Source organism: Enhydra lutris, unplaced genomic scaffold (assembly GCF_002288905.1).
Source record: "Enhydra lutris kenyoni isolate GAN:26980312 unplaced genomic scaffold, ASM228890v2 scaffoldscaffold38, whole genome shotgun sequence".
Classification (NCBI taxonomy): Eukaryota; Metazoa; Chordata; class Mammalia; order Carnivora; family Mustelidae; genus Enhydra; species Enhydra lutris.
In genome coordinates this window covers 5,323,541-5,343,141 of record NW_019154122.1, presented here as the reverse complement: position 1 = coordinate 5,343,141, position 19,601 = coordinate 5,323,541, and the positions used below count along the sequence as shown (strand labels likewise).

Below are 19,601 nucleotides of genomic sequence, written 5' to 3'. Positions count from 1 at the left end.
TGGGGCATCATGGAGGATGCCAGAAGGAAAGGAGAGAATTCCAGTTCCTACAGTGCTTTGTTTCCAGGGTGGTTGGTGTAACTGACTTCAAAGTTTGCCTCTTTCCCTCAAGAGTTCAGATGGGATGCGATAACACCTCACCTCTGTGTATAGCAACCAAAGGGCAGCCTAGGGGGGAAGATGTCCTTCCTGCTCCTTTGACTCTGTCCTGGGGTGAGATTTAATGGGCTATTGTGAATGTTGGTGCCCGCTGATGGCTCTCTGCCTTCTCTTTCACTCTCTGCCTGATGCTAGGATCAGCTCTGAGATGGCTCTCCTCACTCATGCTCTGTCCCTTTCCCCACCAAAGGGACAAAGAGGACACAGAGGATGGGAAGTAGCAGCCTCTTTCTTTCCCTTCTCCCAGGTGCTATAGCTTTGGAATTGGACCCAACGTCTGCCACAGACTGGTGAGAGGGCTGGCAACTGTATCCAAGGGCAGTGCTGAGTTTCTGGTGGAGGGGGAACGGCTCCAACCCAAGGTAGGCAAAAGGAGCTCAGTGTGTTCTGGTGCCAGTACTTCAGAGGCCAAGACTGGTCATACAGCAACTCATTGGTGGGGCTGGGATTTCATTTCACCCAAGTCTGAGCTCCCCACTAGGCCACTATACACCCCAATGACAATCAGAGAGGTAGGGGCCACAGAGTAGATAGTCCCCAGGATCACTGTACTGGAGTCAGTAGAGGGCACTATGTCCACAGGTCTCCAGCCACTGGATCACATGATCCAGCCACCGGCTGGGCAGGACTGGGGCTTCCGAGTCACTGCGTCTGTGGTTACGGAGTTGTGTTTGGGGTCATTTCTGGCCACATTCCTGATGATGACAAATGGTGACTCAGAAGCATTTAAAGGACCCAGAAATCAAGGAAATTATAGTCATGTCTCCATTTTCTGCACAGTTGGCACAAATAACCCAACTCTTTGAAAATCCTTGGGTCAGTCCAGATCCTCCAGGAATGAGAGAACCACAGACAGAGCAGGATTTAAGAAATTCATAACTACAAGAGGTCCACTGGGGGATAATATCTGTGAAAGAAAAAAGAGGAAGAAGCAGGAAGGAGAACTCTTCAGCCCATAATACCCATGCATACCTGTGAAAGGAAAGGAGGGAAGCAGGACTGAGCAGGGAGAGCTTCACACTGCAAGTCTGGCAAGGTCTCAGCCAACCCAACAGGGAACTCGGGAGCAAAGATTACCCATTAGGCAGTCAAATCAGGCTGAAATGCCTGCACCAGTATCTGGGCAGCTCAGTCGTTGTGGGAGGGTTTCCACAGGGAGGTGTGGTCTTGGCTTGAACGCTGGGGCATTGCATCTGGAGACTATCACCTAACTGCATTCCTTGCAGCAAAAGATCATAGTCTTCCTCAAGGAGATGTGGGAGTGCACCCTTATGGCTCTCACAATTCCCAAATCATTTTCCCCCAACTTTGCAGTATATCTGAAGAAATCAGCCTAGGTGATGCTTAACCACAGCTGTCACTTATTGAACACCTATCATGAGGTAGCGACTTCAAATCCAGTATCTCAGCTAATTCTCCCAACTACACTGAGAGTTGAAAATTACTCACTTTACCAGAAAAAGAAACAGAGGCACAGCAAGGCAAATTAATTTGCTCAAGGTCACTATCTAGTCCCATGCTTTGACACAAATTTTCTGTGGGTCCCATGCTAGTCACAACCTTTCTTTAGGTCTTAGATCTCCTCCTTATAAAATGCTAAGCTTAGAGAAACAAGATCTGCTCCAACTCTGACATTCTAGTAGTCTAAAAAGCTCAGAGGCATGTTCACTGCTGGACAAGCCATCCCAAGACCTAGTGTGTCTTCTTCTCTGCTTACATCCCCTCATGCTCATACCCCTATGGTCTTTGTACTCCTCCTCTGTGCACGTCCCTGTTCAACATACCCCCAACCTGTGTTCTGACCCCGCCCAACAGATGATCAAATCTCTGAAGAAGGCCATGGCCCCAGTCCTGAGTGATGTAACTGTGGAGTGGGTCTTCCCTGAGACCACCGAGGTCTTGATATCACCCGTGAGCACCAGCTCCCTCTTCCCCGGAGAGCGGCTGGTGGGATATGGCATTGTGTGTGATGCCTCCTTATACATCTCCCATCCCAGATCTGTAAGTATCTTAGACATTCCGTAACAGTGGGGCTCCAGAACCATGCCCACAAAGCCACCCTTAGCTGGAAAGGCTATTGGTGGCCTCTAGGAAGTAATTGGGTCTAGGTTTACAGTTGTGGGGTCTGGTTGACCGTGGGCATGCAGTCAGGATGACACTGCTTGGGTAAATATTATCTTCACAACATGTGGTTCTTAAGATCCCCTGCAGAAGAAAAATTGGGAGAACATGTCTAAAATGCAGAGCCCAAGGGGTAACTGGCTGGCTCGGTTGGGTAAGTGGCCAACTCTTGATTTTAGCTCAGTTTTTAATCTCAGTGTCCTGAGACTGAATCCCACAAGGCGGTCTGTGATCAGCAGGGAGTCTGCCTCAGGATTCTCTCTTCCATCCCCATCCCTACTCCAGCTCGCTCTCTCACTCTCTCTCTCTCTCAAATAAATACATAAATTTTTTTAAGAGATAAAGTAAAATGCAGGGTCCCTGAACTCTGCCTCTGAAACTAATGTCTTATGTTAATTGAATTTAAATACATTTTAAATTGATTTTAAAAATACTTACCAAAAAAAAAAAAAAATGCGGAACCCAAGCTCCAACCTGGGTCTACTGAATAAAAGTCTTTGAGGGTAAGGCCCAAGTACCCACATTTGACATAATCTCCCCAAAGTGATTTTTGACAGACAACTCCGTTCAGAACAACCGCACTCAGGTTTCTTTCCCTAAAAGCTCTATTCAGGTCATGTCTCCTCAGATGAGTTTGTGTTTTACTCACACGAATCATTCTCTTGTATGTGGTGACAGAAGTGAGATAAAAGTGAGGAACTTCTCAAAGGAAGGTGGAATTCATGCTAAAATGTGGGGGATTGCCTGAAATTCCCCCAATCCTCCTCTTGAGCCTCTCCACTTCTGCTTGAAGGATTTGTCATCTTGCTTCATTTTCAAGCAGGAGTCACTAACTCATTGCCTAAAGGGACTGGCAGGTATAAAATGAATAAAATGAACTTCTAAAAATAAAAGGGGAAAACACCCTGAAGGATAGCAGTTATCACGGAGTCCATAGAGAGGCAAGAGGGGTGGTGAGGAATATGGTGAACGGGATGGCACATGGCCATCTCAAATGAGTGGCCCCTCCCCAGTGTGGGCTCTGTGTTAAAGGTGTTTTCAATCTTGCAAGAGAAGTGAGAATGGGTGTGTGATATTTCCAACTTTTAGAATGTTATACAATCTCCTAAGAATCATGGTCAGGGTAATGGTTAATATGTTATGGAGAGCGGGGAGTTCAAAAGCAGGGAGAATATACTAAACAGAATGTTGGTCAGTCTTTGAACAATCTAGACCCTTCTTGGAGGTCTGGGAGGCATCCGATCATCAACAGACTCTACCACTGGAAGGAACCATCAAATAAAAGCCTTCTCCTTTCCTTACCCATGAAACTGGCCAAGTTTTCTCCTGATACTAACACAGCTCTTGGGGAAGGGTATCCTTGCCTATTGTGGTTTAAATATGACTTTCCCTCCTTTGGAAAGCAACCTAGAAATAACTAATGAAATTAGAAATACATAACTTTTCAGCCCAGAAATCCCTCCTAAGAAACTAACACCTAGAAATAAAAGTGATACAATGGATTTATGTCAAAGGATTCACTGTAGCAATTTTTTATGGTGGTTGAATATTGTACAGTCAAAAGTTTAAAAGAATGGCTGATATGCAGGACTTCCAAAATGTTTTAAGTGCAAAACTCAAGATACTGATAAATGCAGGTAATATAGTCTACTTCTTGTAAAATAAAAATTACCCCCAAAGCCCTTATGTTTTATATATGTGTGTGTTTATATCATGGAGAATGGAAGGGAAGGAACAGATGGTTCATTTTGTTAATTTTGGTTACCTACTTGGAGACAGCAGTGGCATTTAGAATTACACTAAAAATTCTTTTAAATAAAGAAGATAATTAAAAATATAAACAATATAAATGTTATGAAGAGTCAGTTCCATTCACCATCTCTTAAACGGAAGTCTGCCCAAATGATTCAAGCAAGAAAAACTTTCCTGTTATTCCAGATCCTCAAAGATGGAATGTCTCCCACCTCCTGTCCTACCCCTGCCTCCCCTACAGATGCTCTTTCTGACATCTACTCCCAGCCCTCTTTTCTCTGCCTCCTTCCAGGACAAGAGGAGACGATACAGCATGCTTCACTCCCAGGGGTCCAGTAGCTCTGTCTTCTACCACTCCCAGGATGAGGGGCCCAGCCCAGATGCCAGAAACTCTGCCAAGAGCATGGGGTCACACTTCAACCTCAAGCAGCCCAAAGATGCCCAGCCAACCACTGGAGATGTCACCACTAATCCTGGTTAGTCTGCTGCTCCTTGTCTTCACTCCTTCTTCCAGGGAGGCCATGATTGCTACATTTTACTGAGCACTTACTCTGTGCTGAGCACTTTATAGAACCCATCTCACTGAATAGTTAGCACCTGTGAAGATGGGTCCTAGTTCACCAATTTTACAGATGATGAAACTGAGTCTTGGGGATGTTAAGCAACTTGGCTAAGCTCATGAAACCCAGCAAGAGGGAAGGTACAGACAGGTCTAGAGCTGCTTGCACTCTTTAGGGTGCTAATTTCCATTCATAGGGTATTTGTTGATCACCTACTAAGGCTAAGTACCAAACACAGCGTGGGAAACAAAGATGATGCAAACATGAATTCTTGTCTTTCAGAAGCTCTCTACCTAGGGGAAGAGATACAATTGGCTCTAACGTTGATAGAAGCAGAGTGACAGGGACCACAGTGAAGTTTAATAAGCTGTGGGAGATCCCAAGAAAAGACACATTGTTAGACGATATCAACAGAGACATAATGAGGGCACTGCTTCTTAGATGTGGGAAGGGAGAGGATATTCCAGGCTGCAGAAACTGGCTGAGCAAAGATGTAGAAATGTGACACCTAGAAAACACATCGCAATTGATTACTCATCTCTTACATTTGAAGCACAGGGTACCCTGAAAAAGGAGCAGAAAGGACAGTAGCTGGGTAGATGGATTAGGACCCCAGTTTATGTAAGGCTTTGAATGCCAGGGGAGGTGAGACATCTACAAATATTTCAGCAGGCAAACAGTGGGTAATGCAAGAAGTTTCCAAGCAGGAAAGGAGCATGCAAGCCTCTCTCTCTTTCTCCGCTCTTCCCCACCCTGCTGGCTCCCCTTGTCACCACCCTACCCAGCTCTAGACTTCTCCCAGCGACGGCGGGCATACAGCACCAACCAGATCACCCACCACAAGCCCTCCCCAAGGGCCCCCACAGCAAGCGACCCCACAGTGCCTGCCAAGAGATACCCACTTCGGAAAGCAAAGCTGCAGGACCTCACCAACCAGAGCATCACAGATGCCCCTTGGTGGCAGATTGATCTGCAGGTACCTGAGCAGGGTGGGTTGGAGTTGGGGCGACCATAGCTGGGGAGAGAGCTGTCTCCTGCTTCAGCCACAAGGTCCACTACTTATACTGCAAAATGAGTGTCTTCTTCCTCATTTTTCTGGATCTTGATCTGCTTGTATCCAGTATTCAGTGACTGTATCCAGTATTCAGTGACATCACCCATTCTCCATACACAATACTTCCCAGCTGGCCAGGAGCAGCCTCATTGACACTCATTCGAAGGGGCTGTGTCCTGTGTATTGTAGAATGTTTGGCAGCATCCCTGGCTTCGATCAGCTGAATACCACCTTCCAGCATGATAACCAAAGCTGTCTGCACTCATTACCAAATGTCCCTGAGGAAGAGGGTAAAACCACCAGATGGAGAAACACTGTCCTAAACCAAATTGGTGTTTGTTGTTATCTGCGTACCTTATCCACTTTCTTAAGAATCAGGTTTCACGTAGCTTTGTCATTGTAAGTCACGGTTCCATAAAAGCAGCCTTTCGCTCTCCCGCTTCCACCCACCATCGCCATCCCTCCCTGCCTCTCCATAAGCTCCTATAGTTCCCAAGGGGAGAGACATTGCCACCTTGTCCCTGCAAGCCCTTCTCAGTGCTTAACCAGGAATCACTTGAAGCAGCTGGAAGACACTGACCTTGGAGTCAGGTGGACTCTGCTCCTCAAACATGTTGCTTACCCTCTCTGAGCCCCAACTTTTCCATCTAGGAAATGGGGAGAGTAGTTTGTACAGTGGATTGAGCTAACTGCCATCAGCAGGCATTGACTGGGAGCTAACTCTAAGTGGAAGACTTGCAGGCAATGGCTGATAGGAGAGGAAATGCCTGGTGCAGCCCCTGGTATACAGTAGGTGTCCTTTAAATGCAACTCTCCTTGGTGAGAACTCTGGGCAGTTTAGCATCTGTTCTCTCCTGCTTGCTCCTGGCCCATCCTTGCTCATGTCTTTCTAATCGCCTGCTCAGCTTCTTCTCCAATCTAATTCTACCCTGCACACGCACACACACATGCCAGCGCACGCACACACACATGAGCACACACATACACCCTCCCTGAAGCCTCTGGCTGGGTGAAAGGCTGAATCTTAGACTAATCCGTTGCCATGGAAACTGTAGCAGCGTCTGTTTCTCAGTGTGTTGATGATGGTAAGGTAGGGGTGAGGGGAATCCCAGCCTCTGATGGGAGACAGGGATTAAGTACCCCCTTGGAACCCAGGAGCCCTGGCTGGATACCAGCTCCTACCAAGGCCATCCGACCAGTGATCAGTCCCTTTCTTCTCCCACACCCTTGTACCATCTCTAGGACCTCAGGCCCAGAGGAGACAGGAAGGAGGAGCCCAGCCCTTGCCCTAAGGAACCCCTATCTAATGGAGAGGCACAATCCTCTTCCCAGTAAATACTTAATAGAGATGAGAAAACCTCGATGATTAACTGTTGACCTAAAAACCTGAGAGGCACTTTTTCTGTTTCACCTTGCAAGTGCCTTTTGCCCCTGCCCCACCCGCTTCCCCCTACCAAGCATATGTGCTCCCGGAGGCACAAAATTCATTTTTAATTAATTTAATATTCTTTAATTATAGAAGTAATACATACTCAGAGTTTGCCATGAAAACCCTCAAACAGTTCAGGCAGGTATAAAGTAAAAGTAAAATTATCCCTTCCCTGTGCCCGAACCCTCTGATTTTCAATGTTTCCTTCCAGAAATACTACACACACACACACACACACACACACACACACACAGACACACACACACACACACACACACACACACAACACACATATGTGTTTTGAATAATCACATTGCAAATCTCTAATTATATCCAATTATCACCGGATATCTCCAAAATCCAAATGCAAATCTCTAATTTACTCTTTTAATGTCTTTTTAATTCTTTCTCTCTCTCTCTCTCTCTCTTTCTCTCTTTTTGGTATTCAGTAAAATTCCTCTTTTTGGTGAACAGTTCTGTGAGTTTTGACATACGCATAGTTCTGTAACTATCTCCACAGTCAAAATACAGAACGGTTGCAATTTACTTTTTTAAGATACGTTTGATCTTGGACATCTTCCCACCCTGGTATGAAGAAACCCGACTCTTTCATTTCAATGCGTGTTGTGTGACATCCCATGGTATGGATCTTCCATAACTCCTTTGTCAACCCCTACTGGATGTGCATTTTGAGAATGTCCAAAGATTCACTTTTACAAACAACGCTGCAACGAATCTACATCACAGGCACATAGATATTCACTTCCTGTGCATTTCCACAGAACTTCTAAACATGGAATCATTGGGTCAAAAGAGCTTGTGCACATTTAATGTTGCTGGACAGCACACAGCTAAAGTGTCCTCCCACAGGTGTGCCTCAAGTTCATACTCCCATCAACGGTCCGCAAGAGAAACCCTGTCTCCGGTTTGGCCACAGTAGGCGTCATCAAATGTTTAAATAACTGCCAATCTGGAAGATGGAAAAAAAAGTCATATAACTTATTTTATTTTAGAGCAATGTTCATGAGGCAGAGCATTTTTTTCATGGGTTTATTGGATACTTTTTCTGTGTATTGCCTACAGATACCCTGAACCCATAGTCTCCCTCTGCCTCCCTGCCCCAGTGATTTATAAGAACTTTTTTTTGAAAATGATCTTTGTCATGTGTGTTGCAGCTATATTTCCCAGTTTATCCCATGCCTTTTGGTGTTTTTTTGTACCAGCACAAGAACAGACAGATTAAATCCACAATACAGAAGAGAAAGTCCAGAAATAAAACCAATGTACATGTGAGCTTTGACAGGATACAGGTGGGGGATTGATAAACCCTAGAAACTCAATGAATGAACCATATTTAATAAGTGGTGTTGAGATCTGTACTACTGGGAAAACCAAGGAAAAGGTTTGTTCCTATTTCTTTACACTAAAATAAATTTCATGTGAGTCAAAGATTTAAGCAAACAAAAATAAATCATAAAAATTCTAGAATTTTTTTTGAGTGGGAAAGACCTTTTAAGCATGACATATGAGAAGACATAAGGAAAAGGCTGATAATTTTAGCCTCCTTCCAACACACACACAAAGTTTTAGACTTTATGGCAAAAAAAAAAAAAAGTGGGTTTAGAATATTATCCCTGGTATGTGATTTTTCACAGTTTTCCATGGTTTGGGCTGTATCCATGCTTTGGGATTATCTGTGTTGATGGTTCTCATGGGTAGTGGAGAGTAGGTTATGTGGCCTGCAGTACTATAGGACCTGGGGTGCCCTGAGAAAGAGCTGTGGCTAGGGGTGGAGGGAAGGGGCAGCCACCAGGATCTCAGCTTCCTCCCCTCCCTCTTAAACTCCTAGCCCTTGCTGAACAGTGGTCTGGACCTGAGCCAGGGCCCCAAACTCCGGGGCCCAGGGGCCCGAAGGCCCTCTCTGCTGCCCCAAGGCTGCCAGCCCAGCCTGCCCTCCAGCCAGGAGACCCAGACCTGGAGCCCCATGAAAGAGCAAGATCTTGGGTCTAGCCTGAAGCCTGCCTCAGACAGACGTAACCCTGGGGACCTGGGTAAGTGCCTACAGGGTTTAGGACCTGATCGGGAACAGGGACGAATTCTTGGCTGTAGCCCAGCTTCATATGATAGGACTGAGGGCAAACGCCTTTGTCTGTGCCCTTGGGTGGGGTGGGGGGAAGAGGCCCCTCCGTGCCAGAGAACCTCACCAATCCTGATCTTCCCGGATCAACCTGGCCCTTGGGCTGGCTGTGAGGCTCCCAGATGTCCCTGTGGCTGCACTCTTCACTGCCCAAGTGTCCCCACCCCACCCTATCTGGCCACCTCAGGTACTGGATTCCTGGAGGTGGGTCTGCCCCATGTTGGGGACAGGTCCATACCATCCAGCTGCCCTAGGGAGGAAGTCGTGTGTTCCTCGAGGTGGAGGGTAGGGGGAAGAAGACTGTACTTGCTTCGCAATATCTGCGCCCTGGGGAGGAATGACGTCCCTGAGGGTTGCCCCTCTGTGCCCCAGCTCAGAGCACCGCCTGGTTGTCCCTCTGCCCGCAGAGCCGTCCCATCACCCTTCCGCCTTCGAGACTGAGACGTCCTCGGACTGGGAGCCCCCTGCAGAGTCCGAGGAGCGGATCAATCCCGGCAGGCCCCCCACTCCAGGCCCGGTGCTGGGCAAGGCCGTGGTCAAGGGCTTGCGTGACAGCCAACGTTTGCAGTGGGAAGTGACCTTTGAGCTGGGGCCCCCCGGCCCGGAGCGGGGAGGGGCACAGGACGCTGACCTGTGGAGCGAGACCTTCCACCACCTGGCGGCCCGCGCCATCATCCGCGACTTTGAGCAGCTGGCGGAGCGCGAAGGCGAGATCGAGCCAGGTGACCTCCGTCGCCAGCGCTCTCCCGACAGCCTCCGGGAGCCCCTCCTCGCAGCCCCACCCCATACCCCTCCCCACTTCAGGGCCCCGCCCACTCCTCGCAGCCCCGCCCAACGCCCCATCCCACAGTCCCCACAGTGATCCTCTCTCCTCCTCCCCACCTCGGGCCCTGCCCCCTCCATAAGGTCGGGCGGAAGGCCCCACCCTCCTCCTGGCCCACCCACGGGTGATCTGCTCTCCTCCCCAGGCTTCAGCAAACTTCCTTCTTCCCACAGCCCGCCACTGTCTAGTGCTCCATCTCTTCGTCCCCCCACCGCCCGCCCACCCCGCACCACTGCCTCCCGGTGTCTCCCCTCGGTCCCAGCACAACCAGCCCCACCCTCCACCTCCCCTGCCCCCCCCCCCCACCCCACACACACACACACACACACACACACAGCCCAGGGTTCCATCCCTTCCTTGATCACTGCTACCCACACCTCGCCCGGTCACCCAGCCCCCAGATGCCTCCCGGCTAGCCCTGGGTTCCTTCACCCCTCCCATCCCTTCCGGTGATCCGGTGATCCGGTGATCTGGTGATCCGGTTGTCTGTCCTCTCCTCTCTTTCCTTTTCCCCGTCTGCTGCAGTACCCATTCCTTCTCACTTCCCAGGGCTTCTCCTTGCAGCGCCCCCCCGTAGGCCTCGAGAGACAGAACAACGCGGCCTGCCAGATGATCGGCGCCTGACCTGCTCCCCTGGGACCACACCTTATTACAGAACCCACTAGACCTAGTTGGTCCACTCACTCATTCATCAACGCCATTTATTGATTTTGGATCATTTCGGGGCCAGACTCGAGGCTGAACAGTGCAGTGACCACCACAATTCCAATCCTTAATGCACGCACTAGCGGGGAAGCCAACATGAATCAAATAATTGCGCGCACAATTAATTGACTGCGTTTGGCCTGATTGTCCTATTAAGAAATACAGGGATCCAAGAAATCCTGTAACAGGGATGGTGGGGAAGTAACTGAGTTCAGGAATTGGGGCAAAATTTCCTAAGACCGTGATTCCTGGGATCACGATGGTGCACACCGAGAATAGATCGGTATAGATACAGAGAACACACAACCCTCTGGAGACTGCTCACCTGTTTTGTGGGAAGAACTTGGGTTTGGAGGTCAGAGCATCCTGAGTTCTGATCCCAGGGCCATTACTAACTCTCTCTGTGACCCTGTGTTTTCTGCTCTCCCTCTCTGGTTTTCAATCTTCTCTGCAAGATTGTCCCAATGGACCAGACCAGTGGTCCCCACCCTGCCAGGGGACCTGTGAAATCCTGCAGCAAAGTTTTTATCGGATAGCTGTAAAATTAAAATAGAGAATACGGGCGACATAGAGGGTTTGGGGTTTTGGGGGGTATTTTTAGCTTTTATTTTTAAGTAATTTCTACACCCAACCTGGGGCTCGAACTCACAACCCCAAGATCGAGGGTGGCACACTCAGGCCACTGACTGAGCCACCAGGTACCCCTAGAGGATTTTTTTTAAATAACACTCAAGTTATTTAAGGGGTGTAACTATCTTTTTGTCCTAGATGTCTTAGCTCTTTTACATTAAAATGTCCTCATTTTATGAAATGATGATGGAGGTTAATAATCTTGGGGGTGGGGGTTAATGTCCTTAACTGGCAAGTGCACAGACCCCTTGATTTGAAGGGCTTCTGGAATCCCAAAGACAGAGACCACTGATCTAGTCCTTCTTTTAGCTTCCAGAATTCCTGGGTCAGCTGGGATTTTCTGGGTCCGCACAATGACCCCCAGCCTCTCCCTCCGCAGGGTCCAGCCGCCGTTATCAGGTGAACGCTGTGCACACCAGCAAAGCCTGCAACGTCATCAGCAAGTATACAGTCTTCATGCCTGTGGACGTGAGCAAGAGCCGGTACCTGCCCACTGTGGTGGGGTACCCCAACTCTGGTAAGGCAGATGGGCTCTTCTGAGGGCCAAGCAGCCCCCCTTGGCTGGCAGAGGGGAACTGGGACACAAAGGAGCACAGACCCGCAGAGAGGGGTACAGGAATGGCCCAGAAGCAAAAAGGCCCCTGGCCAATGGTTCGGTCACCACAGGGTGGTGGGTACATGAACCCCCACCCACTATTCTGCAAAGGGCAATGAAACTACCCCCACTCCCTTTTTCCCACCAAATGAATAGGACTTGACTGTATTCTTCCAATTGGGACAATGTGTGTGCTCTCCGTAGAAAATTCCAAAATATAGAAAGACATAAATAAAAATGCCTGGACTTGACAGTCATCCAGAAATGAGTAACTCATTACCTCCTTGGCGTGACCATCTTTCCAGACTTCTCTCTATGAATATCTACACGTAGAGAAGTCAAAAGACAGATAATTTTTCATGAGTTGGATTATACCGATATGTGCTGTGTTCTACCAAATGTGGGTGTGGAAAAAAAAATCTTTCCACGAAGGTGAATGTCTATCAACACTTCAATAGCTACAGGGTTTTCTATGTTCATCATCAATTAGACAGGGTTCCAAAGCACTTTATCTACATCGAATGTCTTTTTTTTTTTTAAGATTTTATTTATTTATTTGACAGACAGAGATCACAAGTAGGCAGAGAGAGAGAGGAGGAAGCAGGCTCCCCACTGAGCAGAGAGCCTGATGCGGGGCTCGATCCCAGGACCCTGGTATCATGACCTGAGCCGAAGGCAGAGGCTTTAACCCACTGAGCCACCCAGGCACCCCTCTACATCGAATGTCTTAATCCTCAACACAGCTCTGCAAAGAAGATGCTATTATTATCCCCATTTTACAGGTGGGAAGATAGAGGCAGAGGGAGCTAAGCTCCCTGCCCAAGGTCACACAGCAGTGAGGGGCAGAGCTAGGCTTGGCATCCCGTGGCCTGGCTGCAGAGTCTGTACTCCCTCCTGATCCTTTCCATTACCACTTAACGTTTATCAGAACCTTTTCCATGAGCCCCCCAGATACTAGACCTTCATTTTACTCCCCTCTTGATTATTGTAAATTATGGTGCAAAGAACATCTTTTTTTTTTTTTAATTTTATTTATTTGACAGACAGAGATCACAAGTAGGCAGAGGTAGGCAGGGGGTCCGGGAGCAGGCTCCCTGCTGAGCAGAGAGCCCAATGCGGGGCTCGGCTTGATCCCAGGACCCTGAGATCATGACCCAAGCCAAAGGCAGAGGCTTAACCCACCCAGGCACCCCCAAAGAACATCTTTATGCCCCTGTCAGGTTATCTCCTTGGGGCTAATTAACTCTCTGAAGTAAGATTGCAGATCAAAAGTCCTGCCCGTTTAAAACTGGGATGAGTTTTGAAGTTTTTCAAAGTGACCTGACTACAAAGGTTGTTCAGGGGGTCGGCTTTGCACCAACACTGTGTGCTGCTTGTCTTTCTAAATGCTTCCAGGGAAGGAAGGGAAGAATCGCTCTCTGGGGAATTTTTTTAGGGTTTTTTTGGTGAGATACTTTTCATAGGTACATAAACTATATGTACTTTTTCTCTCCTGAGTTACATTTTCCTACCTTCTGCAGCTCCTTTTTTTTCCTTTATTTTTCTTTATTTTTTGTTTTTTTTAGCAGATCTCCTGAAAGAATGTTTAAAAACAAAATGTGCCTCTCCTTGTTCCCGTCTCCCTCCTCTCCTGCTGCTTTTTATCTACGGCACCAAAATCATCGATGACCTGTTCCCTCCTCAGGTTGCTCTCATTTCGGGTTCTGGCCAGTGGCCCAGACTATTGCTGCACTAGGCATATTTTCATTCACTGGGCTTTGTCATCCCAAATGACATTCTCTCCCTCCCTGCCCGTTTCAGACCATCCTCCTAGCGTCTGTAGCACACACAGCCTGGAAGGTTCAGAGAGCTGGTCCATGTCTTAACCTAAGTCCCACAGCCCCCTAAGACCTGAATCAGTACTTCCCAAAGTGTAGTTCAGGAAACCAGGACCCTAAGTGCATGTCTTGAGCACAGCCATTCTGCGCAAACTAGGAAGTCCCAGTTTAGGAAATACATTTAGGAAGCACTGGATTAAATAAAGCTCAACAGCTTCTTGATTGCAGAACTTGTCAGAGCCTTTAGTATGTTAACATACATCACGAGGCTCAGAGAAGGGACTCTAGTTTGCAGCTTCTTCCAAACTTACCTCCCCGTAGAACTCCTCATTTTTTTTAAGGAATAGTTTACAGACTTGTGTTCTCCAAGAGTGGGGCTCCCAAAAACTCACTTAGGGGTGCTATAGCTTCATTTCTCTTTATCCATGTGCTGTTTGAGGCCCTCCGACTCCAGGGGCCTGCCCTGTGGGAGGGGAAGGGGAACCTTGGTTTCTGAGACCACAAATTAGGAGAGAATGAAAAGTGGGATGTTCTGAGAAAACCAGCCTTTTGATTAACTAGAAAATATTACTGCTTCCTGAGCATCGTCTTGGCAATAGCATGCACCTGGCAAGGTTATTATCCCCCTTTTCCAGATGAGGAAACTGAGGCACAGAGGGGCTAGCACCCCCTCCAGCTACTAAGAGATGGGACTGAGGTTCAAACCCAGGTCATTCTGGCTCCAAAGTTCATGGTCTTACCTTGTACAATGTCTTTCTGCCTCTGGACAAGTGACCAACCTGGGGGAAAGGCAAAGGACTGACACAGTTGTACCCAACTGACCCCCTCTCCTTGTCCTTGTGAAGGTGCCGCATGGCGGATGGTCAACTCTCAGGTCCTGACCCGACAGAGGAGGGGCCCGGCTGCTGGCTTCGGACGGTCTCAGACCCTGCTCGGGGAAGACTCAGCAGCAGAAGACGGCAAATTCCAGAACCTAAGTAAGAGCTGCCTCATGTGTGTTCTAAGCCTAAGCCTGGGAGGCGCGCTGGTGTCCAAGGCTCCCAGAAGCCAGGCTCTGAGTCTGCGCTCTGGGTCCCCTTGCAGAGCCAAGGTGAGACCAGGCCTCCCAGACAGACTCTCGGAGGCTCCGTGTGCCACCACCAAACACAGCTTTGCTGAGAGAGTGCCGGGAGGCCACGAGCCCGCACCATCCCTCCACCTCTCCCCTTTCAAAGTCTGCCCAGCCCCGGGGCTGTTCTCAGCTCCAATCTCTTGAGTCCTCTCAGGCACCAAATGCCAGGAAAACTAATAAGCAAGGGGGAAAGCGAGGAGCAGAGAGGCAGCTCCATCTGTCTGGGTCCCACCCTCGGCTTCTTTCAGGATTCGTGAAGCTTCCCTTCTGCCTTTGCCTGATTTTGTCAGGTCCTTAAGTGTCCATGATTTGACCCTTTTGTGACCTGGCACTCATTCACAGGAATAGTTTTAACTCTCTGTGTCCTGAATGTGTGCATGTCTTTTGGTCCCTCCAAAGACAGCCTAACTGCTGCACTGGTCCGAATCCCTTCTTCCTTCCTGCTCTCTCATGTTCAGTGAGGATCTCTGGCCTCCTCCTGTGCATGGGAAGTACATCAGAGGTCCCACCTGGCCGCGAGGCCAGACACCCAGATCGTACTAAGTTTTTACCTGAGGAACTCGAAAGTTCTCACAGACATTGATGGGGTGAAAAAGGAACAGTGTGTGAGGGGTAGAAAAGTGTGTAACACCAGAATTAAAAAGCTCTGCCAGCTCTTTGGTCCCTCAGGGCCTCCCAAACTGGGGATGGGGCGGCGGCGTTGGGGGGGTGGGGCGCTGTTGTAAGCTGGGCTTCCCGTCCAAAGGAAGCTTCTGTCTACCTTTTCATTTGTCCATAGCTCAGTTCTTGGTGGCCCATGGCTTCCATCAAAATCACAAATCCCTTCTTTTTTTTTTAATTAATAAATTTATTTATTTATTTTGAGAGAGAGAGAGAGCAAGCATGGGACTCTTAGGGAGACCAGGGGTGTTATCTCTAGAAGACAAAGGCCCACGCAAGCAGGCTTTCCCAGCCCACCCCCCACATAGTGTGGATTTGGACCTTCACTCTCCTTGGGGGATGAGAGGTGAGAGAGGGAGAGCCAGAGGAGCTCAGGCCTCACTGGCTTCATCATCTGTTGTAGATGTGGAAGAAAGCCCCACTGCACCCTTTGGTGAGGCCACGTCCCCGGGCCGCGAGAAGTACGTTGCTTCCGAAGGTGAGTAGGCGGTCAGCCGACTCTGTCCTTAGTTAAGGTAGGGACAGTGACTGACCCACTGGCCAAGAGAGTGTCTTAGCTCAACAAAGTCCTCAGTGGTTCATTTATTCCTCAAAACACCCCTGCGTGAGATTAATAGAGGAGTACCCTCAATCTAAAGATGTGGAAACTAAGACTCAGAGAAGTCAAGTGACTTGTCCAAGGTCACACAGCAAGTTAGTGACAACACCAGGCCTGGAATCAGACTTCCCGATTCCCAGCTGAGGGATCATTCTACCACTTAACTCTGCTCAGAAGCCTCCACAATGTGCCAGGGAAGGAAATTCAATGTCCCCCTCTCAGGGATGGGGGAGGGGCTGATGTGAAGCCATCACTGCCCCCCACGGGTAACAGAAGACACCAGCAGCCACCGGCCACGGAAACTCAGAGGCCTATTTCTTACACGTGGACATACGTATTTCATCCTTCCCCACACCACCTGGGTGCAAGAGAGGCAGGCCCCTGCTCCTCTCTGGGCCTCTGTTTCCCCCCTGGGCAGGAAGCCCTTGGACAGGGTCGTCTGTCATGCCCCAACTGTCATTCTATGGCTCTCCAGGTCCCCTGCGCAGTCTGGTCACCAATACCCTTTCTTCCTTCAAGACCTCAGACTCTCTCTTTGGATCCAGGTACGTGGGGTCTCCCCGCGAGGTGGGCTGTGCCACACCACCTGCTTCCCCGGGACCCTTCCTGGCTTGGAAGGTGGAAAGCAGACCCAACTTGACATTTAGACAAAAATGAACAATCTGAAGGGTATCGAGAAGGCCCTCTTACCCAGATACACTGCCTTCTGGTCTCCGCACTGTGGAAGCCCCCCGCCTCCACCACTGTGGTCTCTGTGCAGGTGCAAATCCCCCGGGAGAGCTAGCCTAAGCTTCTCTGGCCACTGGGCTGAACGAGAGTATGCTATTGGAAGAGGGTCCCAGAAAGAACCCTCACCTATTCATCATCTAGGGTGCCGCTAACTCACTGAGTGACTCAAGAAGCACAAGCTTCCCTCCCTGGGCCTCAGTTTCCCCAGCTGCCAAATGAGGAAGTTGGAGGAAGCCATCTGTCACGTCCCTTCTGGCCCTGACTTTTGGGGGCAGCTGAGTGGGCGCTGGGCAGGGTGGGATGACCGGGGACACCAGGGGACAGCTCTGGCCACTATTCCCCGCTTCCACCCACACAGGCTGAGTCTGAGCAAGTCCAGGTTGCTGACTCGGGCAGCCAAGGGCTTCCTGAACAAACCGCTGACCAAGGCTCCAGAGTCAAGCCCAGGGACCCAGAGTTTCGACTACATCCCACTGGTGAGTGCCCCAGACCCCAGACCTCAGCCTCCAACACTCCCTGAGGGGCCTTCCTGGGAGCCTCCTGCCCACCCCTCCCCTCTCCCAAAGGGAAGAAGACCGAGACCTTCCCCCGCAAGTAGGCAGCAGGGCAAGGGCTGGGGGCCTAAGAGTGCTGCTAGAAGCCAGCGCCAGCATCACGAATATTCTTTGCAATCTGCTCTCTTGGCTTTAAAAATTCACAGGAATTTTGCGTCCTACTCCACCATCTATGTGTGTTTATTTTCCAATACATAAAAATAAGCCTTGAAATAGCTCACAAGCAAGTAAAATTAACACCGCAGGAACACACACTGTGTTTAGCAAGTGACGCTGTAGACAGCCCGGCATGCTGTGGCAGGGTGAGAAGCCTAGGTCTGGAGGGGGGAAGCAGGGGGTAGGGGGTCTCACCGCATGGGAGGCCCAGTGGGGCTTGGGGATCAGAGGGTGCTGGGAGAGGGGACGGTGTGAGCTGCCCCACACAGCCCCTGTCCCTATACGCCCGAGGCATAGTGTAACGTTGAATTTCCAAGGCTCTTGGGCCACAGAGCTCTGTGCTTGCTTAAGAGTTTGTGGAGCCGGGCACGGTGCTAGACCCTGGGAGACGACCTTGAACTGGATGCACAGAGTCCCTGAGCTCATGGCTCTCAGTGTCTAGTGGGGGCATGGACAAGGAACAAGACACTCCTGACGCTTGGGTGCTGTGAGTGCAGAGGTCGGGTTTGGTGCGGTGAGGTGTGGTGGCTGGGGGCGGGGGGGCGGGGAGACACAGACTCCAGGCAGTGGTCAGACGGAGACCAGAAGGGTGAGGAGTCATGGCCGGCAGTGTGGAAAGGAGAGAGCCTGGGGACCAGAGCACTGGGGTCTGGGGGCAGGGAGAGGACAAGCCAGTGCTCTGGAAATCGCTGATTCTAAGAGAAACTTGAAGTCACTGAGCTGATGGCTTCCAAAGAGCGCCATGGTTTATGCCTTACTAGAACCCCTCCAAGGCAGGAAAGAGGAGAAGCGGGGGACAGGGGAGGAGAGTGGAGGCAGCTGGCGGGTTGCTGAGCAGAGTAGAAAGTACACCCGTCCGGACTTGGAAACTGATCAGCGTGGAGGGAGGGACAGGGAGGTGAGCTGCCCTGAGTCTGCCCAACGGCAGTGGATGACCCCAGAGCCCAAGCAGGGCCCCCCTACACAGGACATGAGGCAGGTGTGGAGTAAAGAGGTTGGGTTGGGCCTGATCAGCCTGAAGTGCCCATGGGGTAAGCTCGGAGATGCTCGGTTGGCTGGAGTATCCTGCAGATCTCCCAGGTGGGAGGGGCAGGCTGGGGGGATCTGGGGGGATGAATGGGCGGGCTGTGTGGACCCAGGCTTTTGCACGGCCTGGGGCTCCACAGTCTAAAAAGTTTGAGGCCCCCCGAGGGGCTACCCCCTACATAGGTGTCTCTGCAGCTGGCCTCCGGAGCCTTCCTGCTCAACCAAGCCTTCTGTGAGGCCGTCCACATCCCCATGGAGAAGCTCAAGTGGACCTCACCCTTCACCTGCCACCGAGTGTCCCTCACCGCCCGCCAGCCGGAGTCTAAGACCCCGAGTCCCCAGGGGTGCACCAGCTCCTCCGCGCGGCTCCCCTCCTGCGACAGCTTCTCCCCGGAGCCTCTGGCAGAGGGCAAGCCAGGCTGGGAGCCCAGGGCTGTGGTAGAACACACGGGGAAGCTGTGGGCCACCGTGGTGGCGCTGGCGTGGCTAGAGCACAGCTCAGCCTCCTACTTTGTGGAGTGGGAGCTGGTGGCCGCCAAAGCGAACTCCTGGCTGGAGCAGCAGGAGGTCCCCGAGGGCCGCACTCGGGGCACCCTCAGGGCGGCCGGCCGCCAGCTATTCGTGCTCCTGCGGCACTGGGACGAGAACCTGGAGTTCAACATGCTTTGCTATAACCCAAATTACGTGTAGTAGGGGTGGGAAGAGCGGAGGGGAAGGGGACGGTGCGGGCCTGGCACGGGGGAGCTTTTGCAGCTGTAGCCAATATACTGGTTGCTAGAAAGAGCCCTGGACTGGCAGTCAGGAGGCCTGAGTTCAATCCCAACTTTGCTACCACCTAGCTGTGCGATTGTAGGCCAGCTCCTGCCCCCTGTCTGGGCCTCAGTTTCCCCACCTGTAAAATAAGTGCGTGAGGTAAGGGAGGTTGGACGAGATCTCTAGAAGCTCCAAAGAATGCCCAGGCAGCCATGGGGTGGGGAGAGAGAAA

At 50.4% G+C, this 19,601-nt stretch overlaps 1 protein-coding gene across 1 annotated transcript in view; it reads left to right on the top strand.

The window, feature by feature from the left end:
• Positions 1 to 19,306, top strand: part of LOC111154914 (von Willebrand factor A domain containing 5B1) — a 38,593-nt gene extending 19,287 nt beyond the window's left edge. The window contains exons 10-21 of the mRNA XM_022514870.1: positions 407 to 521; positions 1,975 to 2,160; positions 4,325 to 4,508; positions 5,378 to 5,568; positions 8,925 to 9,126; positions 9,620 to 9,934; positions 11,750 to 11,887; positions 14,628 to 14,741; positions 15,957 to 16,031; positions 16,627 to 16,696; positions 17,239 to 17,356; positions 18,800 to 19,306. Of these exons, the coding sequence (XP_022370578.1) occupies positions 407 to 521; positions 1,975 to 2,160; positions 4,325 to 4,508; positions 5,378 to 5,568; positions 8,925 to 9,126; positions 9,620 to 9,934; positions 11,750 to 11,887; positions 14,628 to 14,741; positions 15,957 to 16,031; positions 16,627 to 16,696; positions 17,239 to 17,356; positions 18,800 to 19,306 (2,215 nt within the window). The remainder of the gene's footprint in view (positions 1 to 406; positions 522 to 1,974; positions 2,161 to 4,324; positions 4,509 to 5,377; positions 5,569 to 8,924; positions 9,127 to 9,619; positions 9,935 to 11,749; positions 11,888 to 14,627; positions 14,742 to 15,956; positions 16,032 to 16,626; positions 16,697 to 17,238; positions 17,357 to 18,799) is intronic.
• Positions 19,307 to 19,601: the final 295 nt, after the last annotated feature.